Source organism: Ornithodoros turicata, chromosome 7 (genome assembly GCF_037126465.1).
Source record: "Ornithodoros turicata isolate Travis chromosome 7, ASM3712646v1, whole genome shotgun sequence".
In the NCBI taxonomy this organism is placed as follows: domain Eukaryota; kingdom Metazoa; phylum Arthropoda; class Arachnida; order Ixodida; family Argasidae; genus Ornithodoros; species Ornithodoros turicata.
In genome coordinates, this window is record NC_088207.1 from 54,591,373 (window position 1) to 54,618,519 (window position 27,147).

Below are 27,147 nucleotides of genomic sequence, written 5' to 3' on the forward strand. Positions count from 1 at the left end.
CTCTGCAAATCCCCCCCGTTAATATGACAATTCCGCATTATGTCCAAAATTTTCGGGAACGACCATGGTCATAATAACGAGGGTTCACTGTACTCTCTTCTCTGGCCCGGGATTTTCGATCAGCGTTCAACGAGGAATAAAATGTTTCGAAATCAACTGGAAGCACCAAGTTGCCGGGATCGAACCCGCAACCTTTGGATGAGACACAAACATTGTACTAAATGGAGGTATACGGGGACGACATTTGAAGGGCGAGAGGCAGTAAGTAAAATGGGGTACGAGAAACGGCAAGAAGGACATCTATCCGCGGAATATGGACACACGATGGAGAGCAAGACTCATTATGCAACTGGTGCGGCACCGAAAGAGGGCGTTCAAATATGGAGATAGGTATGAAAAGGAGCAATTTCTCTCTTGCAGGTCGATACAAAGGGAGGCACCTCTGTCTGACTTCTTTTTCTATTTTAATTACGCGTTAGCGCCGCGAAGCAACTCTGGTTATCAGCGCCGTACAGGAAGGGAGGCTAGTATGCTCTTGAAAGCCTGCCGGAAAACCTGGGGTCGGAACCAAAACTGAACCCGAACCGAAAACAGAAAAAAAAAAAAAGTTTTTTTCATTTTTTCTGACGAACCCGAACAATTTTTCTGCTTGTCCTGAACCAAAAAATAAATAGATAAAAAAATTCATAGGGTTACCGGACCGGGAATCGGTCCAGAGGTGAAATAATTGTACTACCCACTCAGCTGAAACGGTTATCTCACACCTTTCTCTTACAAACGTGTACGGTGAACGTAAGCTCGCTTTCATGTAGCAAAATTACTGACCATGAGCCGGTTAAAACCGGGACCGAAAAAAGTAACGGTTCCAATCCCTGTAAATGTCCCGACCGCTGACCAATTTTCTTTGTTTGTTTTTTGTCTGTGTGTGTGCAGGGGGGTGTTCTCCCTGAGCCGAACCCAAACCGAACCAATATGCCTGAACCCGAACCGGACCAAAAATATACCGTTTCCGATCCCCGCGGAAAACACCAGAGAGCACAGCTGGTACCGGGATTCCAACCCGTGCCATCTCCAAGCCTCGGAGTGCAATGCAATCATCTCAACCGCTACGTCACGCGAGCTGGTTCTAGGACTTTCCAAACGATGCAACGCAGTAAACTGAAACCGGAAAACTAGCAATGACGTCACACTTCCTCCACATGGACGGAACAATCTTCCTATTGCCCGGAACGCGGAACTGTTTGGAAAAGTGATTGGCTCCAAGAAGGACCTCCGCGTGAGAAAATCGGCTTCGGCTCATCGCGTCAGAGCATGCATGCATGCAAGAGTCTAAACTGCTTTACTGACGGCCGCTACCCCAAGATCGAGGCAGAGAAGGAAAAAAATAAAAATCACAGACTTGGCTCCACTTGAACAGAGACGCAGACAAACACACCATTTTTATATACGGAGTGGTTATTTGCCCTCTGTGCGAAAGTGTTTGGGGTAAATAAATTCTTTTTCGCTGGATATGACAGTTGCAGCGTACTCCTCGTGGTCACTCTTTGAACAGCAGTGACCCGCATATAAACTGTTCTACCTTTGATCAACCTACATTCATGTTGTCTTTTAGGCCAGGGTATTTCCTCAGTTGATACTTTCTGCTAATTATCTCTTTTGCGCCTCGAAAAACAGTAAAGAAAAGAGCAGTCAGCGAGGTGTTCCCGATTTGAGAATAACCCCTTTCCTGCTGTGCTGAATCATCGCACACATTATGGCGTTCCAGCGCAAACAGCTCGCCATTTCGTCTCAAACACTTGTGATGATGTGTCAGAGTCCAAGGAGCATGTTTTCCTTTGTGTGCAGAACGCAACTACGCGTCTGCGTACATCAAATTCTTGCAGAGGGAGAAAAACATTCAAAATTGACGTTGTATATAAAGAGGGAAACACTACACAAAATTTTACGGAACATTTTTCCTCTGTAGGTAAGATAATTTTTTGTAGTTTTAAATGTCTCTACATACACTGAGGATAAGTTGGGATTAGTAGTTTTCGATAAAACGCGTGCATATTACAAATAGATAGGAAATAGAACTTGAAAATCTCGACACAAAACATTTTCTTCCTAGCTTTCAGCTGGTAAAATGATATTTTCGGAAATACGTGCACGCCACCTGCGCAAGCATTTGATGTTGACTACCTGTACGGTTAGGAATTCGTATATCGTATGGGAAAATAACACTCTATCTCGTAACATTTGGTGAGGGTGCCGGACTTTTATTTACACCTTTTTATACTCACGAACATCTTTGAGAGATTTTCTACCCACATACGAATAGAAATTACTCTTGTCTCTTGCGACAAAATAAGTCACCCTTTTCGTTTGCTTGTTTTTTCGCGATTACGCGGTCCTTCCACTTTCGCTAAATAATTAAACCAGAGGTAGCTGTAAATGTTCCTTAAATAACACGAGGGTATGTGAACTGTGTCACCAACACACATTTACGTCGATAAATGTAACAATTACGATATTTCGGAAATTGCATGAATTTTTGTGTTTTTGGTCAAATAGAGTCGATTACTGCAATAACGAGTATCGCATTCGAAGACGCTAGACGAAACCAGATGCCACAACACCAAACATTTTGTGCAAAGTATTGTAGACGATCAACAATAGCCATTAACAGTTCATTTATTAACGTGTTTGTTAAAAGGCACACCCCCCACCACAAAAGGTTTCGAGAGACATTTCCCTGTCCACATTTGAAAGCACGTTCACACGCCTCCGTCCATAGACAAATCAACATGTACAACAGAGGTTTACATAAAAGCGTCTTCCACATTGCTACTTCCGTTTGAGACACGTATGCTTACGAAAGATTGTATACATTGCGCCAGAGGCAGGAATGCAGAATCTGTACTGCTGTGTGCCTCTAGTAACCTCAACGTCCGGAACGCCATGCAACTGGTGATCGCAGTGTAGCAGACGCAATCACCCATCACGCGGCGGGTGTCAATGGCATTCTAGGAATTTGCCGCACGTTAAGATCCAGTGTGACCTAGCGTTGCCGGGTCAGTTTTTAGCTGGAGGTGAACGACAACCTCGGGCACCGGTCGAGTGTTCGTTGCTACGCGGTGTGAGTTTAGGCTTAGGTTTTCACGAACATGCGACACTTGGGTGACTACGACCGACAACGTGTCGTACAGGCAGAGTAGCGCCCCGGCATGTAAATTTCCATGTTGCCCCCTCTCCCGAGAACGCTAGAGCACGCCGCGTTTGGCTTCACGTCTTAGCGCCAGCTCGGACGACACGTCTCGCTCGTCGTTCCCAGGACAATGGAAAGATGCAGAAATTGGTTCACGTTACTTACAGAGCACAAGGGACGTAGACAGACACACATACACACACACACAAACAAAAAAAACACACTATAAAACACGACAGACAACAGCAAAACAAAATGGCGTGGCGCCCACTTTCTGCGTTAGATGGCAGCACTTTCGTCAAGCGCGTGCGCTCCGTGCGGATGGTTACGGAAAGAGAGGAATTTCACCGAGTTAACTATGATTATACGGACTACAATTCCACCGATAACCTTGTCTGAATGTCGATTTTTTTAGTACGGTCAAATGATATCGCATGGTAGAGTGAATGCAGACGTAAAGAGGGATTTCAGTTTTGACCGGTTTTGACCATTTGGGTTACCGGATACTTCCTGTATCCGCGCATCAGGGATGTTCAACAGGTACTTGTTGAATGCGATAATAGGGTGTTGATCACATGCCCAAGTCGTGAACAGAGGCCATCGCAGAATGGACCAGGCAGAAACTATTCATATGTATGCGGTAACCAAAAGGAACACGCTATGCTTCTTCCCATTAAAGCCCGTTGATCAAGAACATTTGTTCGAGCAGACGACGGATCGATGTCACCACCAATAATGCGTGCGCGAAACAAAAACAAAGAGAGAAGTGTTGTGCGCGCGTTATTTGAAATGCAAGCTTCGGAACTTTCACAGTTGTGAAGACCTCTCCACAGCGATTTCGTGATTTCGCTGCGGCGTATTTTGCACGTGCGCTATTTTACAAAAATGGTGCAGGGGTGTTTTATCTGAACGCTTTATCTGGGTGCTTTATCTTTAAGTGACTCGCTTCTGAGGCAGGCGGTTTTGGTGTCAAAATTCAGCGAAGGATATTTCACAGCATGCGCTCGTTTCACGACTTTTTAAGAGATAGAATGGCTTTCAACGAGGATTTTCTCCCATTCTGCTGTCTGTTTTGCCCGCAGTTCTCCGATTAAAAAGTAATTAATAAATTTTTGATAATTTGTCACCTTGTGGGTTACATACTCTCTTCGATAGGCTATCTGCTAGGCCGTACAACTCACCCGCAAAAACAACATCTACGCTGCTCCGATGCATTTTCTAAGAAAGATTCTGTTAAAATACTGGAACAAATTTAAACACCATGAATAAATAAGATATTCTCGCAAACATAGTCGACTCAAGATCAGAAGCTCCGAAACTCTGCTCAATTCAGGAATCCTTGTTCTTCGCAAATTTGCGCTTCCTATAACCTAACCTAACTATAGGCTTTGTTATGATGTCGTAAACGCAGCCTCATGCCATAGAAACCACACAAGTATTCCATTTGGCAGCATCTATTCAGCCAAATCTATTTTCAAATCTTCTGTCGGGTTTTACAAACCTATTAAAGGCTGCTGATAGCAAATGCTTTTTGCATGGAACGTATTGAGCTGTTGGTGTGACGGCTTTTAACATTTAGACACTGATTATACTAAGTCACTGGTTAGCCCTTTAATATGCTGCAATTGGAAGAAATCAGCCACATAAAGAATAAGTTTCCTAAAACATAAAACTGAAGTTTACAACTGACGCATGACCAGAATGAGGCTCATATCTACAGTATCGAGAGACCAATGAGCCAGGCTATGCAACGTCAACATCAGCTTTATCACAAAGAAACATCAATTTCAAATAGGACCGACTGAAGCACGATCCCCTGCAGAGTTATGGCTAATATTTTATGAGCAACATTCACAGGGGAACCAATGGGCAAGAAAACAATCACAGCCAGCTCTACCTGTCCTATGTATAGCTGATCGATCGCTGTTTTTCTTTGTTACAAAACTGATATAAAGGTTATCAAGGTGTCTATTCTACGTTCCGCTGGTGAATCAAGAGAACCTATAATATGATACAATTTTAATCTCTAAAACATTGCTTGAGAAATGTCAAACAAGGAAATGATGTCCTCTCAAAATCCATGATGTACAATCACACATAAACACAAACAGAGTGACTGGCAAGTAACACACAATGGGCATGAGGAATGAAGAAAACTCAGAATATTCAAACACCGTAACTTGAATTTCAAGTGTGACCCTGTTATTCCAAGTATATTAAAGACACAATTTTTCTAACCTGTACTTAGACAAATATCCTGCGTTTGTACAGCTGATCTGGATGGAAATTGTAAGATAGAAGAAAACGGATTGTTTTACAGTTTCACTGTCACATGTGCCTGTGTGCATACTCATGAGGAAAAAAATCGATACACAAATTTCCCATTAAAATAGTGCCAATTACATGCCTCGCAATGTTTGCTTCAAAATTTGTAGCACCAGCTTCGCTAACTGAGATTATACTAAAATGGGGCCAGAAATCTGACCCGTTCAACCAGAAATGCGGTACAAATTCTGCGTTACTTCCATATTTGTTCGAGCCACAAGAACATTTTCCTGCAAAACAGAAAAACATTGCAGCCATCCATTACAATCCAATTAACATTATTTATTATTACAACATCCACTTATACCCATCCTGTATGCATTCATCAACATTCACTCGATCATATCCAGACGATATCCGGATGCAACGTCAACTGTCACACATTAATGCGTCCTCTCACAAAAATGGTGGCGTGAAGGTGGCAACACTGTACAACATCCTGTGGGGTTCCTTCACTCCAGCGTCACAAGGCAGCTTATTCATCGAAAGAGTCGCGAAAATTCTCGCAGCGCCGTGGACACTGTCTTCATTTGCTGTGCACTGGGATTAGGAAAAATGAGCATGAGTATTCAGGGAGGACAGTCTGTAGAGCACAATCCGTGTAAGGAAGCCCCGATTTTTAAGGTGTACCCGGGTGTTTCAGTTAAATGCCGGGGCTAAATAATTCGCGAACCGGTGCACCAATCGAATAACTTTCTTTTTTACGAGTATCTGTCCAATACCGCCTACAAGATGCGCACCGCGTGAATGAGCGGGAGGCGCTCATTATTTAAATAAAAATTCAAATGAGTTTCGTGAAAAAAAGCTAACTTCTAAAGCAGGGCTCCGTCGGCATTAAAATGGGTACTACCCCTTTGGGACCTTCAGTGGACACCTTTTAGCGAAAAATCTGCCACCGAAGCGGGTCATTTGTTGCAGTAATTAATTGGTTTCGGTTTACGTATTTTTGTCGCGTCTGGTCGTGGTGAAGTGCAAAAGGACGCTATTTCACTCTCATGTCCACCAATGAATTACGTCCTTACACCAATGAATTACGTCCTTTTGCGCTTCGCCGCGAAAGTTTGGGAAAACATGTAAGGCACTCAACTGTAATTCATAATTTGTGGTGCTATGGTGATTCGAGGTAACTCACTTTGTGACTGTAGACAAGAATTCTGATAGCTGCTCCGGGGTAACAGTAACTGCCCCTCCAGTACTCCGCATAGGCAACAGTTGAAGAGCGTTCTGTAACCACATGCTCAGTGCCTGAAACAATCAACATCAACTGTGCAGATGAGACCAAGACAACACAAATTCGCCTCAACTCGTGGTCAACTGTTTTCAGAGACTCCCAATTCAGTATACCACAAGTTTGTATAGGACACCTGATAGATGCCCAGAATGAACATCCTGCAAATTGGCAATCAAGAGGATCACCTCTGCATGACAGCAAATCGATCAATAATCCAATAAACCCTCTATTCTTGGCAGAATGATGCGGGGGTAGAAATAGCACTCCTTGAAGACATGTCGGTGATGGTAAACGAAGTATGCGGACGCAGAGAAAACTTCCCGAAATTTCACGCGTACATTAGCCGCGGCTTATGTGCGATCTTTTTTTCTTGTGGGTGCTCTGCGGCTTATCCACCTGGTCTCTATGATCTCCTTTGTCGCACAAATCACTCGTCTCGTATTGCCCGCGGCTTATCTGCGAGTGCAGCTTATCTGCCAGAAAATATTTGAAATGTTCCTAAAAGCACCTTCTGCGGCTTATCAGCGGTGCGGCTTATAAGCATGAAATTACGATATCATATCACATAACACACACATAAATAGCAAGTTCCACATAGGTGCTGTTTCATTCATTAGCTGCATTCCAGAAATAAGCTTCTAAGTAATTTTCACAAATTTTGCGAAAGCTATTTTTCTGTGATATTCAAGTCCCACAAGATATTTCCCAAACGTGACTCCGCCCACATTCGCGGATTATTAAGACCACGAAATTAATTCCTTGTACAGTATAACAGTTCCATAAATTGCTTTCACAGAATATTGGAAATGTGTGTTTTTTGTTTGTACGTGAACTGGACAGATAGCAGAAAGAGGGCAATGGGGCCACTTCCCATTTAGTGCCATTTCCGATCCACCACATCCCAGTGTTCGCCGAGGTGACGGAACCACTTCTCAGATTAAACCTCAAGCAGGTCGTGTGCAGCTTCAAAATTTCTTTCGTAAGCTTCTAGTTTGGAAAATAATTGGAAGACCCATCAGTGAAGTTTCTCAGACGTTCCGGTTGAGATGGAATTCAGCAGTCGACAAGTAACTTTTATATACACGAACAGGCCAGCACAAATAAGATAAGAATGAGCACTAGGCCAGTGTCTTCTTGGAAAGTTGGTGAAGCCTTTTCTGCAGAGCTTTCAGGCATAGCTTAGACTAACTCCCACTGTGTTCCATCGGAAATCTTCCATTTATAACACAGGGTAACTATGCTAGGACAACTTTTTTTTAGTTACATTTATTCAGCTTTCTTTTCTTAAAATGTAACTTGCTTTAACGTGGTAATTGAAGATGTAACTACGTAGTTACATTTCCAAAAGAGTTACCATAACTGTATCTTAGTTACTTCTTTCGAGTAACTTACCCACGACTGTGAAAAAGAGTGTTACCTGTCTGTCCAACTGGAGCAGTTCATAGAGTGTTTCCGCCACATCCGTCAGCAGATAAGTGGGTAGCACCATGGTCGACGCTCGCACCATTGTGTTCACCAGTTCCTGTCCCTGATTCCTAAGCAGAGATCCCACCAAATCTCTGCGTTCAGCGAAGGTTGGCAATTCCTGTGAAAAAACAGGGCTTTCAGTCGCGATCTGTTTTCAAAACACAAACTTAATATCAGTATTTAAGGACAACCACTGTCATCCCTTTGAGTTCACTAAAAAATCCATGTTTCCAGTGAATCCGGTTCATGAACCGGTCCAGGGCTTCGAACCGGTTTCGATTTTTGGCGTGGCCGAACTGGAACGAAATCCATGCAACGTAAACCCGAACCCGTATTTTCTGCGGCTCGACACCCCGGATATAACGCGCCTGAGTGTGTCCGTTCTGGACTTTAATTTCGCGCTGTTACGGTGTTAAACCACCAGTTATTTGTATGTTCTCCTCTTATAAAAGTATTAATAAATTTGTTTGGTTAGCGCTAGAAAGGCATGAGTCACAGCTGGAAATGCCATGCTGGGCACTCTTCGCTGAGTCACCATAAAAACATTTCCATGCGGAACACGCATTTTTCGATACGCCCGAAAAGTTGGCCCATGCAGAGCTCTAGTTTAGATGCAATATCCCTCATCAAGTTCTATTAGAGTGCCAATTTTATTAAAACACCGGCCTTCTATGGCGTCTCCCTCGATGCTCTCATCATCGTACCAAGGCTTCATTCAGGAAGACACAAACGCACATTCTCTTTTATATTTTCGTCCATACTCTCTCACATTCATGATACACACATAGGGTTGCCACCTTTCGGAGTGCAAAATACCGGCTGAGGGAGAGGAGGTGGAATAGAGGGAAAGGGGACATGTTCGTGGGAAAGGGAAAGTGGGTGAGGGGTGGAGAGTATACAGAGAGAGAGAAATGATGATGATGATAATAATAATGAATAACTAAGCAAACAACTGGTGACTACGAAAGTTGGGTCTGTGCTCCGGATTTATTCAAGCTGTAGTGGAATGTTGAAAGGAAAACCCCGTAAAAACCCCTATGAAAGGTGTTGAGCCACAAATAGTACCGGCAAAAGGCTGCCGGTATCACCATCCTACCGGCAACAGGCAGAGCGAGCAAATAACCGGCCCTGCCGGTATAATACCGTCCTGGTGGCAACCCTATACACACATGAACAAACCGAAAGTGGCGGCATCTTTTTTACCTCGGTCGTTACATTTTTACTCACAGGTTTGGATCGTCCACTATGTATCATGTCATAGAGGAATTTCATGACAGATGCATTGGCTTCCTTGTGGTCCAGCAAACACGCGGCAAGAGCGCACTGCACCACACCTTCCAGCACTGCACTCTTCAGGAATGCCAAGGGTGCTCGCTGAAGGAACCTACGTTTTTTGGAGGTTTTAACGGTACCAATCGCGCAACTTCGGAAAAATTACCTTGTACAGAGACGGAACAGGTCATCGACTGTATCTGGATGGTCTCTGAGGGCGTTTGCTCCGCTTAAGAGTTGAAACGTCGGCCCACAGAAAGCCTGCAAAAGAGCACGTACTCATTGATGATGATGATGATTAGAGCCTGAAGTTTTTTCGGGACATATTTTTCTTTTAATTCGGGAGTCAAAATCAGGTAAATAGGCATGTGCTCTAAATTCATGCAAATTCGTGTGGAAAAACTTCAAGTATGCTAAATACGGGAAAAAAATTGGGCCCAGTTACTGAAACTAACTGAACTGGTTCATTACAAATGGTGATGTAACTGCGTTTGCTGCCAAACAAATTAGTGTGCTCTCCGACAGACATCTCAGCGAGGGCAATTTGCTGAGAAAAAATCGAGTTTCACCCTAAAGAGGCAACCTTCAATTCAGGGTACAAGTTCGGGGAAGAATCTGGTTAAACCCAAAAACTTCAGGCTCTAACGATAATTAGGTGTTAACTGATCAACAAGTTAATGCAACCATTACGTCACTGTTAGAGTAACAAGTCATCTACTGATTCGTGTTGCGCTTACTGATTTATGATAGCTGAAGTGAAATAAACGCCAAAAGACAAGCACAACCAGTATGCCTTGCCCCCAGCTACATATTTTAATTCAAGAAAATATCTCTCAATGAAAAGGTACTGAGGACACATGATTGAACTGTCTTGTGTCTGATCAAAGCTGATAACTAAGCTTCACATTCAAACACACTATTTCTCGAGAAGTCACATTAAAACAAAATAACACTAACTTGCAGCATGTCCAGAAGGCCTTGTATACATGCGGGGTCACCACCGTATTCGTCCACAAGTATACTGCCCAGGTAGAGGAAACAGGAATGTTGGTGGACCTGGTACAGCTGTACTATCTGCATAATCAAAAGATAGCATCACCTTGTTGGTTCTTTCATGCCCCAAGACCCTTACGTGAAGATCAACTAATGAGGTCCTTTGAGCTACAGCCGCATTACCTTATCAGTCTCTTACACCAGTTCCCAAATGTGATAGTTCCTTTAAAAGCTCATTTTCCCAAATGAGTGAGAGAGCACCCACCTGAGTAACCAGGGGTTGTAGCAGGCTGTGAGATTGTCTGCCGACACAGCGTATGGTGAAACGAATGCAGCGGCAGCAGCGCTCCATCACTCGAATGTCGCCCTGGCATCTGTTGCAGGTCTGGGAGAGTATGGGCCACACCTCTTCTACCACTGGTAGGCACGGGTGGGTGTGACCAGAGACGGCCGTCACATTGGTGTGCCTGAAAACAAAGTCTCGTGTCTTACACTAAGTGCGTAAATGGGGGAACGACGCATACGTCTTAGACAGCAAACAGCCAGTTGTCCTACCTCGTAGACATACTTGAGTGTCAACAGAATAATGCTCATTCCAGCTCATTTTGTGTCTACAGGTTTTCCCGGCGATTTTAATCCGAGTGCCAGCTAAATTAATCCGTGCCCCATAAAGTTTGCATGGCACATGGATTAATTTCGATGGCGCTTGGATTAAAATCGGCGGGAAAACCTGTAGTCGTCGTCAGCACTCACATAAACTGCAAACCAAATGACAGCCACACTGAGTGTTCCACATTGCAATTAGGAATTTCTCAATGGAACAGTCTTCCTGTCGATGTTTTCTCAATATGTTAATGTTTCAGGCTGCTCATGAGCAGATGCCATGACTGCTTTACTTTGTATCGTTACATATCCCCCACGCCCACCCCATGTAATGCCCCACGGGACCTTTAAGTTCAACGTGGTGTTCATTGCAGCCAAAACAGACACACACTCAGACAGAGAACACACAATACAAACTGCAAACTCTCAACTGCCTTTAAGCCTTTAAGGTTTTTAAGCCTTTAAGCTTTAAGGGCCTTTAAGGTTGTGGGCATTTTCACTACAGTGTTTCCTCGGTACACCGACGGATGCCGAAACAGCGGTCGTGGTAGGTACCGCACGTGTTCGGATGACGTGGTAAACAGGCACAAATACACGGACACTGTTAAAGTAAATAAACCTTGTTTGCTGTTCGACTGATTTTGTTGTTCCGTGCACTTCTTCTGTCGTGGGACAGAAGAGCTGACACCCCGGGGGTTGTGGGAACGCAGGTTTCCGCAAGGTGTAATAAATGAAACAAAACTTTCAAGATAGATGAGTACAAAATATTGCTTACCTAAAAATAGCAGCTAGCCTGTCGAGCCAGACAATCGGGTCAGGCTTATCACCTCCTCCCTCTTGACTAATTGCCTGCGCACGAGGAAAATCATTCGTTATCTCCGCCGCGCAAGGAAAATTCACTGCAGACTCACGTGCACTAGAGATTCGAGCTGAATTTTACAAAGCTCCCGCAGCCCTTGGGTGATCTTGTCGGGTGACATCTGGGTGAGGACGAGCACGGTGCCTGAAGGGAAAAATGCTCTTTGGAACTGAGTCAGCTTCGTACTAGGTTTACCTTCCAGTTCTCCCCAATAAATCGTTCAAATTAAGACCTTAATGGAGAGATGAGGCGACATTTAATGTGCCTCATTGCCCTTCTCATCTAGGGTTGCCACCTTTCGTAGTGAAAAATACCGGCTGAGGGAGAGGAGGTGGAACAGAGGGAAAGGGGAAAGGCTTGCGGGAAAGGGAAGTGGGTGAGGGGTGGAAGAGCACACACAGAAAACGGAGAGATAGAGAGAGAGCTCAAGATAATACGAGGAAACATATGTTCCTGTGTGTAATAATAATAATGATAATAATAATGAATACCTAAGGAAAGAACTGGTGACTGTGGAGTTGGGGCTATGCTCCAGATTTATTCAAGCTGTAGTGGAATGTTGAAGGGAAAACCCCGCAAAAGCCCACATGAAAGGTCTTGAGTCACAAATACTGGCAAAGGGCTACCGGTATCACCTTCTTACCGGCAACCCTTATAGGGCCTTATAGGGCCGGTATAATACCGGCCTGGTGGCAACCCTAATCTCATCTGTCAAACTGTCCATCAGAAGCAAAATATTTTTGCTCTGCTCCCATACAGTAAATCCCGCTTATAACAGCCCCACTTATAACGAATTTCCGGTTATAACAAACACGTCGCAAACGACACTCAATATTTAACTCGGTGTAAGCAGACTCCACTTATAACAAACTTCCGGATATAACAAACAGTCTTTGCGCGACTGTCAAGTTCGCTGTAAACAAGATTCACCCGTATTTATAACTGCGCAAGAAAAATTTACGGAAGCACGACCCTCGACGCCTTCCACGTACTTGGTACGATTTCTGCTTGAACTTTAGGGAAGTACCATTGGTTAAAACCGGTGGATAGCCAAACCGAGCGCCCAAACCTTTCAGCAGTCCAACAGATGCCTCCGCAGAGACGGCCAGAGTGTCGGCGGCACGCACAATTTGTAGGAGGACGTCAAAGTGCTCCACCATTTGAGTTCTGCACGTGGCGCAGATGTTCTGCAGAGCAGCAGCGGCTGCACTCGCAAGGGGTTGCTGCTGCAACCCTTGAAGGAGGAAGTTGAGGGACAGATCTGAAACAACATCGGGGGGTTAGTTTTTCAACGTCCTCGCGCGGTCTCTCCCCTTCCGCGGTGAGTACCAGTGAAAACGCTGTCATTATTAAGCTCTTTGCCTATGGGCTAGAGCCTGAAGTTTTCGGGAAATATTTTTTTCTAAACTCGTGGAGTAAAAATTGGGTAAATAAACGTGAGCTCTAAATTCGCGCAAATTCGGGTGGAAAAAACTTCCAGCACACTGAATTCGGGGAGAAATCGGGCTCAGTTACTCAAACTGGTTCGGTACTAATGGTGATGTAAATGTGTCCATGTGTCCTAGTGTCCATTCCTACAGACGTCTCAAGTCGAGGCGATTTGACGGGTAAAAATCGGGTTTCACCCTAAAGGGGCAACCTTCAATTCGGGGTGCAAATTCGGGGAAGAATCGGGTTAAACCCGAAAACTTCAGGCTCTACCTATGGCCTAAACATGGTGACCTTTTTGGGAGCACAATGTCAGGCTCCTTTGTAGGTTATTGCAAAAGCATGTACTCACTGAGGTACTGCGGATGTTTTTCGATCCATTCGCAGAGTTCTCCAAGAAGCTGAATGCTGGTGTACCTGACTGCTACATGAGTCTCTGGTGGAAGCTGCAGAATTGCATCCACAACCTGTGGGACCACCACTTCTTCGTCTCTGAAAAACAGAATTTCGTTCACAACTCCACCGCTCATCACTGCAGTTGTTTCCAAGCATCAACCACAAATTATTCATCATTAGAGACTGAAGTTTTCGGGAAATATTTTTTTCTAAATTCAGGGAGTAAAAATCGGGTAAATAAACGCGTGCACTAAATTCGTGCGAATTCGGGTGAAAAAACTTCCATTATGCTAAAATCAGGGAGAAATCGGTCTCAGTTATTCAGACTAACTGTAGTGGTTTGGTGCAAACGGTGATGTAACTGAATTTTTCTGCCAAACAGGTAAGTTGGTGCATTCCTACAGACATCCCAGAGAGGGCAATTTGCCAGGTAAAAATCAGGTTTCACCCTAAAGAGGCGACCTTCAATTCGGGGTTCAAATTCGAGAAAGAATCGGGTAAAACCCTAAAACTTCAGACTCTATTCATCATTAATATATCTGTTAAAAATGCGACTCTACGCAGTCCATGCTGTTTTCTTTTTTTTTTTTTTCATCACATTGAACGTAGTGCAACATCATAGGGCCTCGTGTTTTCGGGTTTCATGGTTTTCGAAAATAGAGGGGGGTAAAAACGGGTTGTACCAGGTTTACCCCAAAAACCACAAGACCCTAAACATACATAGCATGCTTGGCCACACGATGCCACAATTTGTGCGGCAATGCAACTCTTGAATGGCATACAATAAAGACACGTTTTCAGCTGCATTCCAACTCACGGCAGAACACTCTTTGCCACAGCAGCCATCACGAAGAGGGTAGCCTCTGTTGTTTCCCACGTGGCTGAAGGGCCATGGTTCTTGAGGTTCTCAAACATCTGAAGGCAGACATAACTCAGAACAGGGAACCCAGCATGCTAGCGGCAGCATTTACGTATCACTTAATGCTGCCGAAACAGAAATACTATATCACTTTAGTCAATACCAATGTTGTCTTCACTTTGACGAGCTGCTATTCCTACGCAGGCGTTGAATCGTGTGAAATTTTTAGGCAGAGAAAAGAAATGACTCAGAATATCATGCGCAACTGTCATGGAAAACCTGGGCTTTCACTAACACACACCAAAAGAAACCTTCTCCCAGTGTTTGTGGTGTGGAAAATGTATTGGCTTGCCAAGACCTTCCCGGGCAGAAATGCACTTGCAAATGTTTCTTCAGGGCAGGCCAGGTCTACTGGGTGTTCTACCGCTTCTATATTTATTCACACATGTGGTTTTCACTCACAAATCACCCTCACCCTATAAATATCCGAGCCTTTTTTACATTGAATTCAATCTGCGAAAGATTACCAAAACTGCTTATTCTGGTGATGGTCCCTTTTCATTGGTTGATTTAAAAAAAACGTTTTTGCAATAAAGGAAATAAATTTTCACATTAGAGGAAGTTATGTTGAGAGCATTTTCACACTTACCTGCCTGAAGCACTTGGAAGACCCCACCAGAAATATGACGTCCTTGATGAGGTCAGAGACACGTAACCGGAATTCGCCAAAATCATCTTGATCGTCAGGAACTCCTTCCTTCATCGAAAAAGATCCCCATTAAATCGAGAAAATGTCACACCATAGTGGCAGAACTACGCATGGCTTACCACGTTCACTTTGGTTGAGAGACAACCCAGCTTTTGGCATAATACTCGCAAGACACAAAAAGGCAGCATTGAACAAAATGCATCCGTTGAGGTTCTCCAAGGATGTAATAACAAGTACACCGTAGGACTTTAGTCCTCACTGTGAAGAGACTCATTACTAAGAAATTAAAAGCACTAAAACCAGATGAAGACACGCACAAATAGCGCACTGACACCAACTTTATTACTCACATGGGACACGCTCAAAGGCTTTGAGGAATAGCAGAAAGCAGACAAGGGGGAGTGTTGTGTAAAGCAATGCATCTATTGACCTGTCAGATAAAGAGAGGGAATTCCTCAAGGCTTTTCAATGTGCCCCATGTGAGTAATAAAGTTGGTGCTAGTGCGCTATTTGTGTGTGTGTCCTCATCTGGTTTTAGCACTTTTAATTTCATGATCTCCTATCAACAGGCCCAATTCAACATCCTACGGACTCATTCTTTCATTTCCCCCGCACATTACCGCCAGCAATGGGATGGAGCATGGTCCCTCACAATGAAACTCCCGAATCGTCATTAAAATAAAGTAGTAGTTGTTGGATGATGAAGTTGATGACCCCCAAAAAGATGTCACTGAGTGGAGACAAATGCCCTACCCGTGATGGCTTGCCAATTCCTTCAAAAATTGCTAGAAACACATAACGTTGGTGGATTGCATTCACGTTTTTCATACTCTGTCTTTGAGTGATGGCCTTTTAATATACAATATCGAATGAGTGGAAGAGCAAGGAAGTGACGATTGACCTCGATTGATTTATCAATTCATTCATCGGGAGCAACAGTAAAAAGTATTTTTCCTCAATTTCCTCAATTACCAAAAGGTGAGCCGAGTGGTGATGTCTAGAGTCACTAAACAGGGGTACAGAGTATAGCGTTCCTCTTCCATTCCGAAGCCACCGTTCGGTGTTTGCGATTGGGCCGATCGTGTCACGTGACTTCTCCTTCCAAGAACTCGCCATCCGCGTTGAGTCACCTCCATCCAAAACCGGTTTCCCAGGTTCCTCGACTGCACGTTGTTCTCCACCGGAGAAGGGGGAGATTGGCGTCCCGTTGCTAGGTGACACAACCGCACCTGACTCAAGATGGCGGGCTTGCTCAGTGTCGCTACTCTGCTCCCAATTTAGTGACTCCAGTGATGTCGACGTGGGCATTTCAGAGAGATATCAGATCAAAGATGTCAACTAGAATCATTGTTCTTGAGCAAAAACGCACGGAACACGGCTCTGGCGCGTTCCTTCATCGGAGCCCCCCCCAGATGTCACGAAGAGATCGAATAAGAAACGGGTGACCAGTACGGGTCTATCAGTACGCGTGTACGCTGTAGTTTGCTGCTAGGGTGTCACTCCAATGGAGAAATGCAACACCCCGAAAGGAAAAATGGCATCTTTCACTACTTGTTCCAGAGAAATGCTTCAAGTCGCTCAGGAAATGACAACTGACTTGCCAACATGTGTTGCCTACTTTGTCTGGATCCAGCTGACAGTGCCTGCAGAGAGCGACGATGAGGAGCTGAATGTACCGCTCAAAGCAGGCATTCAAGCTGTCATTGTCTTCCTTGTAGACCACTTCAGACATGCGATACCAGAAATTGAACGTGATCTCCGCCACCTGATGGAAGAAAACACATAATGCTTACTTACTTCTACGTCACATTTCTTTCTAACTTACCTCGTATTCGTAATGGCCGACACACATCAGGAGCAGATCTAATGTCCGGAAGTCACCCAGACCCTGAAAGAGTTTTTAAAAATACTTTGCTCCTAATTTCCTCCGAAAGCGATAGTAGAGGCCCAAAACAAAACTGATAAAGAAAGAACTGCAGTGATTCTTCGTGATGCTTAAAGTCACAATATTGAATATAATGCTTCGCTACGAGTAGTAGTTGATAAGTTGGTCACCTGCCCGGGACTCCGTACGATATCATCCAGAAGCGATTCTGCCAGCTCCGTGAAAATGCGACAATAATTTACGGACCTGCACAAACATCAAACATCATGGAGCAATCATGTTCCGAAATGAAATTCCAAATGGGCACTCATCACAGCTCATCTTCTAGGTCATGGGGGGGTGATGGTTTTTCGGAGCGGTGTTGTTGATTGATTGATTATGTGTTTAATGGCACAAAGGCAAAGGTGTTGTTAAGATGTTGACTATTATGGGTCGGGTAGTTACTACTACACAAGCTGCATTCTTAGGTTTGGGCCCAGTGGCTCCATACCTGCCCTGGGCCAATAGCTTCCAGGTTCCCAAGCACAAAGTAACGGGCTATAAAAGTTGTCCGTGGCTAACAAACAGCCAAACCTGATACTGTATTATATACACCTACTCTTCTAACTTTGTGGGTGTACAAAAGGCCTTGGTTGGAGATCTCACGCAGCTTCCTTATATATAAGTACGACAAAACCTCCAATACGGACAATACGGGTGTAATATGGGTCCAATACGGGTCCAATACGAACACAGGATAGAGCGTCCTTACCTGTCCTGGTCTTCCTGCGCGACAGACATATGATAAGCATCAACCAGTGAGTAGACACCGTGAATTAACACCTGGGCAAGCACATTTGGCTTGGCTGTGTCCTGTGGGAATGCGCGGGATTAGACACACATTGAAGGTCACTTCCTTTGGAAGGGACAATATAGATATTTTACAATTATGGCAAACCCAAACAGTCAGCCAAGTTTTCCCGGAGATATTTTTTCTTGTCGACACTTTGAGAAACAGAGATTAGAAAATACTAGGGCTGCGTGAACAGTAAAAAATGTCCGTACGAATATTGAGTCGAGTAACGACTTCGAGCAGCCCTGTTTACTGCAATGTGCACATACAGCACATACAACCACATTTTGATCATCACAGAAATATGCAGGGAGGTATCAACTAGGAAAGGACGAAGAAAAGGTTGTCAGTCCCACAAGATACTGATCGACACTGCTACAGTTTCCGGTGTACCCCACTCGCAGGATACACCAGAAACTTCAGTGTAGATGAGCTCATTGTAAAGTTCCTCGAGGGCAGACAGTGTATTTGATAAAGTAATTTGTAAAGTTACGAAAGGTTGGAAAAGTGTGGGGAATAAGTCAGCGTGTGATCTTGAGAGAATGCTGCACTTTTCTTTTTTTCATCTTGTTTTCTCTTATCCGTGAAACCTCGTTGATTTGTAACACTCACTTGTGAGAAAAGTACATTTCCCACCGCAGAAAGCTAGGGGCTTTAGAGAGCAGACGTGGATGGTATCATTTCCTCGATCACAGAGACGGGTCCAGTTGTGTTTTGTGTCTCTGTCCCTACCCCCTCCTCACACTCGAGGAAGTGAGTGTCGCTATCCAATATGCATTATTTTGTTACATCGCGAAATTTTGTTGTATCGCGTTTCATTGTAACGAGGTCTGACTGTGTAACTTACACCAATGAGCATGAGTGCGTTGCAAATACAGTCTGTAGCTGTGTCGTGTACTGTTGATGATGACGACGGGTCAGTCTAGAAAGAAAGAAAAAAACATTTCAGGAACAAATCACCAACTTTCAGGCACTGTTGTGATTGAAAAAAAATTGGATTGAAACTGAAAAATGCAACATTGTAGCCAACACATCTGACAGGCACATCAAGCCACACAACGTTTTATTTCTGTACTTCATTAGTGTTCATACCGTGACTCTTGAGCACTTTTAGCACCTTTTGTAGCAATTTTCATCTAAGATCAGTTTTGGTTTCATCGCCATGATGTGTCATCTGGCAATTTTGGTACAAAATACGCTGCAATCATTTTTTATACAATCACTTCTCCCTATATAGTGTTTTGATTTTCTATTATCATTTTATTTTTTGGCATCCCAGAGGCTTTGGGGAGCGTTTTACAACTGAGTCTCACCAAGCTCACCCTGCCACAAAAGGGGCAAGGACCAGTCGACTACTTCTACTAGTCACTGGTTGAACTAACAATTCTCGATGACTGGTCAGCCATTACATGAGCCTCTTCCAGGATTACCTCATTTTAACGTTCGTAGGTGACTTGAGCCTTATGTACAACAGCATAATCTACATACATACTCACATCCTTACTACTACTTACATACATACTACATCTACATACATAAAAGAACCTGTGAATCGTACCAGTGAAGCTATGACGTGACCCAGAAGTTTATGGAGCATGGGTTCTTCAGAAGGCAGGGCACCTACTGAAAACCAGCTCCCCAGGCAGCGGAAGACTCGCGTAGCTCTTCTGGAGTCTGTCGCACCTGGTTGGATGCAAGCGTCCTGCAAGTCATCCAACATTAAAGAAATTTTCAGTTCCAAACGGGTTGCGAAAGCAGGTAACGGTGGTTTTATGACATTGCTTGTCCCTGTTGGTCTTTGGAACAGTCAATGGATAGTCAACAGTTGATCTTTGGTCCACGTCTGCTGCCATGATGTGCCGGTGGCAGCAGTATGATAGATTTCAGTCCAGTGATGGCCATTAACTACTTCTACAGTAGTTTAACTATAACTACTAACTACTTTGCAATCGAGTAGTTTAACTAGTAGTTCAACTACTTTTCAGGGGAGGTAGTTAAAACTACTTCTTTAACTACTGCAATGTATTTTAACTACATCTCTAACTACTTAACGTTATCCATCAACACGAATCCCATTCTATAGTGTTCTTGGACACCTAAATATGAATCACAAGCAGCGATAAAAGTGAAGATTTAGTACACATGCACGGCCACAATTGCTCTGCACCTCTGTTCTCATCAAACGAGTAGCTCAAGGTAAAAGTCGGAAGCACAATCGTGCCGTAAAGCTTACGGCAAAGTCGGAAATAGTTGGCGCCTGCAGTAACCTAACTACTGTAGTTAACTACTCAAAATAGTAGTTTAACTAGTAGTTGCACACTAAATTTCTGCAAGTAGTTGATAACTACTTTTTAACTACAATCAGGTAGTTTAACTAGTAGTTTAACTACATGTAGTTAACTACTGGCCATCACTGGATTTCACTGGATTGTATCAGACAATGTATTCGCAAGTACACGCCTCCAGCTGAATGAGACATTCACTGAATGACTAACAAAGTTGCTAATCAAAGCGATGGGCAAATTATTGATCATAGCGATGCACCGATCGTTTTGAAGCATGAACTGAAGCAGCACTTAGTGTTGTGCCGCGTTTGTACTCATTGCCGCCACACAGTAGAACAACAGTAACATTCATCACGATAAGGAACGCCATACAAAACAGAGACACGGACAGGTTGACCCATTTTTGGCTAACGTCGTTCGGGGACTTCTCCATGAGGATGGCCTCCACAATCTCACAGCATAACCTTGAACCATGTTTTGAACGGTGTCTGTGGACCAATGTTCATTTACGGTATCTGATAAATCGAAGAAAAAAAGCAAAAAAGAACTCTTCTTGCACCGCTGTGGATTACGGCGTTGTTCCGAGCAAAAAATAGCAGACGACGTTTCTCTAAACCAACCAGCGGGCAGTTGTGACATCAAAATGACGCGAGCGTCTGGTCGGCTCCATTTCGGGCACTGCCACTATTGCGCACGATTGCGATTTTTAAAATCAAATTCTGCTCTAAAAATTAATCACTCTGCATGTTGCATTTTAGTAGGCAGGTTAATGGATTGGCTCGAAAAAATGGTAGTGATTGAAGTGCTTTCTGAGTTCCTTTAACAATGTCCCCCATAATGCGCGGCTGTGGAAAGATCTTTTTGTGAAACACAACTCTGGGATGATTATTTAATTATAACACAAGCCCCACAAGAGGCTGCTTTTGTGAGTTTTGTCTCTCAAAATATGCATTTAATGTACAGCCAAGCCCCGATATAACGAAACGCAATACAACAAAATAATTTGTATTCCCAGCCGCAATTGTCCGCGATATTTCGTCCGGCTCGATACAACGAAATAATCGGTACAACAAAAGAAACCATGCTCCCCATGAGTATCGTTCTATCCAGGTTCGACTGTATTTCTGTTTCTCGCGTTGTGAAATAAATAGTGTGATTACAACTAAGTTAGAGTTACAGTTACCCAGCAAAAATAGCAACTAAGTTATTGTTACTCTTTTATAAGTGTAACTAGTTACAGCTACATTAACCACATTAAAGTAACTTAGTTACATTTTAAAGGAAGTCAAATAAGTGTAACAAAAAAACTGTCTTAGCAATTGCACTGTCGCACTGGCGTAATTATATCGTGTTATAGACACGGGATTTCCTATCCACGAGTGTAAGGCAATGGGAGTTAATCAAAGGCCATCCTGGCTGCGTATGACATGAGAAAATTCGTAGAATTCCTGCTTTGGAAAATAAAAAGCCAATTGAAAGGCACAAAAAAAATGGCGTTTGAAGCTCTGACAAAATTTTGCTAGAGAAATGATGCGTGGAGAATATTGCAATACATGGACCTCAGTAACTTAGTTACCGTAATTTCACGTGTATAAGCCGCACCGCAGATAAGCCGCAGGACGCGTTTTTAGGAACGTTTTGAACATTTTCCGGCAGATAAGCCGCACTCGCAGATAAGCCGCGGGCAATACGAGACGACTGATTTGTGAGACAAAGGAAACCATAGAGAAGGCCATAAACCTTGGGGTCGGCATAGTGTACGACAAAGGTGGTCAGCTCTAGAGTTCTACCAAGATCGCATTGTGCCTTTGTTGGGCGTTTTTCATGAATTGATGGGTCAGTGGTCTTCCAGAAGACGTGAATCACTGTAACCACTTTCGTTAAAGCTGCTTGGGGGAATGCACCAGGAAGATCAATCTACTCGAATGTGGACCCGTCCCTGTTACGCACTGTTCGCGTGTATCGGCAGGGCAGTGCTGTTCCAGAGACACTGTCGGCCTTTTCGTTAAAACCGGCGTATGGGGAAAATACCAGGAAAAAATAGTCATCAGATAGGCCGCACCGCTGGATAAGCCGCAGAGCGCTCGTGAGAAAACAAAAATCGCGCATAAGCCGCGGCTAATACGCGTGAAATTACGGTACTTTAAATAAAAGTAGTAACTAGTTGGTTATAAGTTGCTTTTGTAGAACCAGTTACTGCAAAAAGTAACCAGTTACAGTTACAAGTGAATTGTAACTAAATGACTACCCAAGATTGATAAGAATCCTCCATTGATCACTGTCTTGAGGATTGCAACAAATTTTTCTCTTTCAGTACACTTAACCAGTTACAGTTACAAGTTAATTGTAACTAAGTGACTACCCAAGATTGATAAGAATCCTCCATTGATCACTGTCTTGAGGATTGCAACAAATTTTTCTCTTTCAGTACACTTAACCAGTTACAGTTACAAGTTAATTGTAACTAAGTGAGTACCCAAGATTGATAGGAATCCTCCATTGATCACTGTCCTGAGGATTGCAACAAATTTTTCTCTTTCAGTACACTTGTTTTCCACGACTGGAAATTCCATTGTACCTGAATAAGCTCATCCAAAATGATGCTTTTCTAATTAACGCTAATTAATGAATATGAGGAGAAGAAAAAAAAAAGTGAAAATATATTATTCTACTACCGAGTTATACATATATATTCTCTCATCAGGCAAATATATTTTTCTAGGCTCTCGCAAACCAACAGACGTCTCACCAAGAGATGGATGACTTGCAGGGAAACCTGAGTGAAGGACTCTATCACTTCATTCCTGCGATTCGCTCCCAGGCGCATACTGCGGCTATTCACCTGCAGAGGAAGCTTTCACTGTACTCCGAAGAATACTACCGTGTAGACACCATAAAGACCATGAAAGTCAGGATATAACAAGTACAGAGTGTTCAAAGATAAATGTATCTCTACTTTCTGCCATTGCCATGCAGCATGAAATAGCCCAATTACTATAACAAAAAATGTTAAGCAATTAAGTTAAATTAAGTGCAAGTGTAACCTTGTCACCTCAAAATTTGGCTAAGCTACAGCAATGTCTTAAGAGCAATGTGCATCACCAACTGCCTACATGCGTGTGTTTCCAAGAAAAACTGCTACAGGTGGTTGTTCATAATCAGCGATCCACAACAAAATGAACAAGTTCAGTTGTGCCTCTGGTGGGAGGACCACAAAAAAATGCCCACGAGTTTTCTAACTGTTCCTCACAGACAAATAGCTCGAGTTGGGCTCGTCCTGCTTGCATTTATTGCTCAAATTCAAATAGAAAATGATACTTTGCATTGAGCTTGGCCATCAAAAGCGAATACTGCAGGTAATACAACAACGTAAAACGGAAATATAAAATTCACAGAGAACCCATCCTTACTTCGACCTGGTTAGGATGGAAAGTTAAACATAGCTGGCTTAGAGCTGAATGGACATTGAGGCAAAGCGGAAGGCTTAAAAAGAAAAATGCTAACCTCTTCTGGAAGAACCGTAAGAACTTCAAGTAGCACCGGCAGATGGACTGTGCTGGAACCAAACCTGTCACGAGAAGGATAATGCAACATAAATGCAAGCTACAGAAAATATGCATCGATGCTACCAACAAGGTTCCATCATGCAGAACTTCGCTGTGTGATTACACACACAAATCGTCATCTCACAGTTCTTCGTGCTTTTTGTACTAATTACTGAATACTTCTAGAAACTGAAAGGTGGCGACCCTCAACGTTTCCCCGAGGACAAAAGTGGGAGCTGGCCCCGAATTGGCAGACAGATATCACAGGTATCAGATAGTACTATGTAACACTTTTGAGACAGGTTATTAATTATCATAAGACCTGTTTTGGCGAACAACAGCATCTTGAGAAGTCGGGTTTAAACTGTTCATGGTTGTAACCTGTGAGCTCCGTGCCTCTGAGAAATATCCTCGCCTAGTTCCTTGTGTTTTCAATAGATGGTGTGCAAAAGTCCACACGCATTCCTTGGCGCAGCTATCTTTGAAATTTGATTGCTGAAAAAAATGCTCAACGTACAGCAGAGCACGTCTCAAGCGTTCAAGTTACAAGCTTTCAGAAAACCTTCCACAGGCTTGCCATTCACGTTACAGTTCCTTTAAGAGTACAGAGGATTTTGGTGGCATAAAAATTAACAGGAAAGGGTCTCAATGACCTAAATGGAGCACCAAACACTACTTGTTTCCAAAGTTGCCTTGGCGTAACATCCCACACACTCAAGAGGTCCCACTGTCCCAGGAGGGTGCAAGTGCAATACCTGATATTGTGTAATTTGGAAATAAGATTAATTAATTAATTTTAATTATTAAGACCGGACAATGTTTTCATGTGACTTACTCGGTGGTCATTTCTAGCAAACTGAAGTTCCAGTTTCGGGCGTGGGGAGGTCAGCTCAGCAATATATATCTAGCCCATCCTCTATTATATGGGAGCTACTAAAATAATATTTTTGCATCCACAGCGTGACTCTGTTTTGAAAGCAATTCTTTGAAGACTTCTGTCAGTGCTGTCCGACAAGGACACGTGCAAACGAAATCATACACACCGTGAAATCAGGTCAACAACTGGTGTCTTCCAAGTGGCCATCTGCAATGCAAGATCAGCCATGGCCAACGAGAGCTGCAAAAAAGCGGAAGTGTTATAAGATGGCTGGCGGAATATTCCTATGGAATATTCCTGATTACCTGGGTAACAATGACAGGAGCAGTATCTTCATTCACTTTACTGAGATGTTCCATGAGGGAGTCGCGTAATGAAGTGTGGGACTCCACCGGGAGCTCATGAAAATAGTACTGAATCTGCGGAGTCACATAATATGTCACCCGTACGCTCAATATCAGACCCAAACATACTTTTGTTCGCATAGTCTGTGCTGCAAAGTAGCACGACTCCAAGTCCATGTGCTTGTGAAGTAGTTCATCCGCAATTTTCCACGCGTACACCTGCAACAATGAGAAGTGTGATCTCGTAGCACTCGAAAGCTGAGCACGTACACGTGCTCCCAGTGTCTCAAGGCTCAGATTTCACTGCCTGGTTATGGGATTATTTAAACTAGACAGCAGAGCTGAGCAACCTTCGTCAGCAAATATTCTGTTTTATTATAATCGTTGGACATGATAATAACACGGAGTCTCCTCGAAAAGTTCATTGACAGTGTAGACGGGATGGTATTCCTCCACACAAGTCCTGATTGGCGGTGATGGAATGTCCCAGCGGGCAGATAATTGTGGGCTCATGCTAGGACGCTGCCGGTAGAACTAAGGAGCGGGTGGCTCCAGGCACGTTGTCCACGGTCCACCACATCGCCCCCCCCCCCCCTTTAAGAAGCGGAGTGGCGATAAAGCTGAAGAAAACCACGATTTCACTCGAGGAAGACAGTGAGGACAATCGTGGATGCACAGTTGAACAGGTTCACGGCACGGCACACGTTGGCGAAGCATCATGGCTGTTCAGCAACGGGAACGACGATTCGTTAGCCCAAGAAGAGCGCGGAAGAGAGCGAGGCATTGTTGAAGTCGTGGTCCTGAGCTGAGAGTCCCAATACAATGCGCGGATGAGAGTCATGGCAGTGGGTCTGGACCGGTGAGGATATGCAGAGAGCATCAGGCTCGTTGTGTTGCCGTGTCAGAGCTATCATACCGTTCAATCAGGTAATGGTAGAGGGGTTCCCAAGCTGAGTGGCTGCGTGCAGTCGGTGCTGCACTTGAGAGAAGGTTGCCGAATTTGGGATGCTCAAAGGGCCGAATTACGCCGAACATGGTATTCATCGTCCGGGTCACCAAATGTAGAGGAGACGATCTTCCTCCGCGCAAGTCCTGACCGGCGGTAATGGAATGTTGCGGCGGGCAGATGTTTGTGGCCTCACGCTAGGACTGTGCCGGTAGAACTGAGGAGCGGGTTCGTCTCCGTAGTTGTCCACGGTCCGCAACAACAGTTATGTGGTTCGTGGATTGGTTTGCTAGCAAGAGTAAAAGGAGCTCACCCGAGCAAATGACCTGAAAATTATTGGCAGCAGAAAATTTTAAATTATTCCAGGTGCATGACTGTCGATTAATTCGCATCGCTCCCGTAGCCTTTTATCAAAATGATTCCCATTTTGACGAAAAAAAAAAAACAGATTGGCCTCTCGCATTTCAGCTCACTGGCACAGACGTGGCCGTTGACGAATTCACATCCCTGATTTGTCGTTTGCTTAAAAGAAAGATTCGACGAAGGAAAAAGTCAATGGCATCTTCAAGATAACGTATAAAACAGACTTTGCAGAGTAAACCATGTCAAAATTTTCAGGAGCCGCATCCGCCGACAGCATTTTCGCGACAGACCTTGGGTACTAGGATACTAACGCGTAACGGGTACAACAGCAGGATCCACCGCATGTTATATTATTATCACGTATTATTAATCGAGACAGTGGACCTTACCGATTTCTGAAGTTCTCCCAACCAAACCGATGCTCTCTCCTTGCCGGACGTGTCGGGATCCTTATAAAGTGCATTGATGGCGTGAATCACGGTCTCAACACTTGGCATGGAGTTTTCGTCTGCCATGATAGCTTTCGGTAGGATTAAAAGCTTTCAGTTGTTCATAAGCCTCTTTACTTTCAGAGGAAAAAGCCTCAAAAACTTAAATTTTGAAGCGCACAGCAATCACACAGAATGCGCACCGCCATGATGCAGGGATGCAGGTTCGAATTTTTGTTCCATTTTGTTCTTCATGAATGTTCAGAAAGAGCCAAAAATGAATTATTTTACGTTAAAGTTTTATAGCATATTT

The 27,147-nt window shown here is 43.8% G+C and overlaps 2 protein-coding genes across 2 annotated transcripts in view; both read right to left on the reverse strand.

Annotated features, from left to right (window-relative positions):
• Window positions 1-3,463, reverse strand: part of LOC135401580 (CUGBP Elav-like family member 2) — a 254,196-nt gene extending 250,733 nt beyond the window's left edge. The window contains exon 1 of the mRNA XM_064634075.1: window positions 3,353-3,463. The gene's annotated coding sequence lies outside the window, so the exon portion shown is untranslated. The remainder of the gene's footprint in view (window positions 1-3,352) is intronic.
• Window positions 3,464-5,191: 1,728 nt separating this feature from the next.
• On the reverse strand, window positions 5,192-27,063 carry LOC135401582 (transportin-3-like). The gene is made up of 25 exons (XM_064634081.1): window positions 26,796-27,063; window positions 25,227-25,316; window positions 25,059-25,172; window positions 24,920-24,993; window positions 23,836-23,899; window positions 23,081-23,173; window positions 19,605-19,748; window positions 18,894-18,968; window positions 17,966-18,066; window positions 17,385-17,460; window positions 17,155-17,217; window positions 16,948-17,094; window positions 15,270-15,377; window positions 14,579-14,676; window positions 13,718-13,857; window positions 13,007-13,198; window positions 11,990-12,081; window positions 11,854-11,927; window positions 10,741-10,942; window positions 10,440-10,556; window positions 9,649-9,743; window positions 9,438-9,594; window positions 8,161-8,328; window positions 6,645-6,757; window positions 5,192-6,052 (listed from the first exon to the last, which is right to left on the reverse strand). The coding sequence occupies exons 1-25, from the start codon at window positions 26,919-26,921 to the stop codon at window positions 5,992-5,994; spliced, it is 2,784 nt and encodes a 927-aa protein (XP_064490151.1). The 5' UTR covers window positions 26,922-27,063; the 3' UTR covers window positions 5,192-5,991.
• Window positions 27,064-27,147: the final 84 nt, after the last annotated feature.

Excerpts from the sequence above, each read along its gene's own strand:
- LOC135401582 (XM_064634081.1), bottom strand. The coding sequence starts at position 26,921 with ATGGCAGACGAAAACTCCATGCCAAGTGTTGAGACCGTGATTCACGCC. Across the intron at positions 25,317-26,795 it reads TGGGAGAACTTCAGAAATCG|GTGTACGCGTGGAAAATTGC; the intron begins GTAAGGTCCACT and ends TCATTGTTGCAG. Across the intron at positions 18,969-19,604 it reads GTCACGTCATAGCTTCACTG|ACTGACCCGTCGTCATCATC; the intron begins GTACGATTCACA and ends CTTTCTTTCTAG.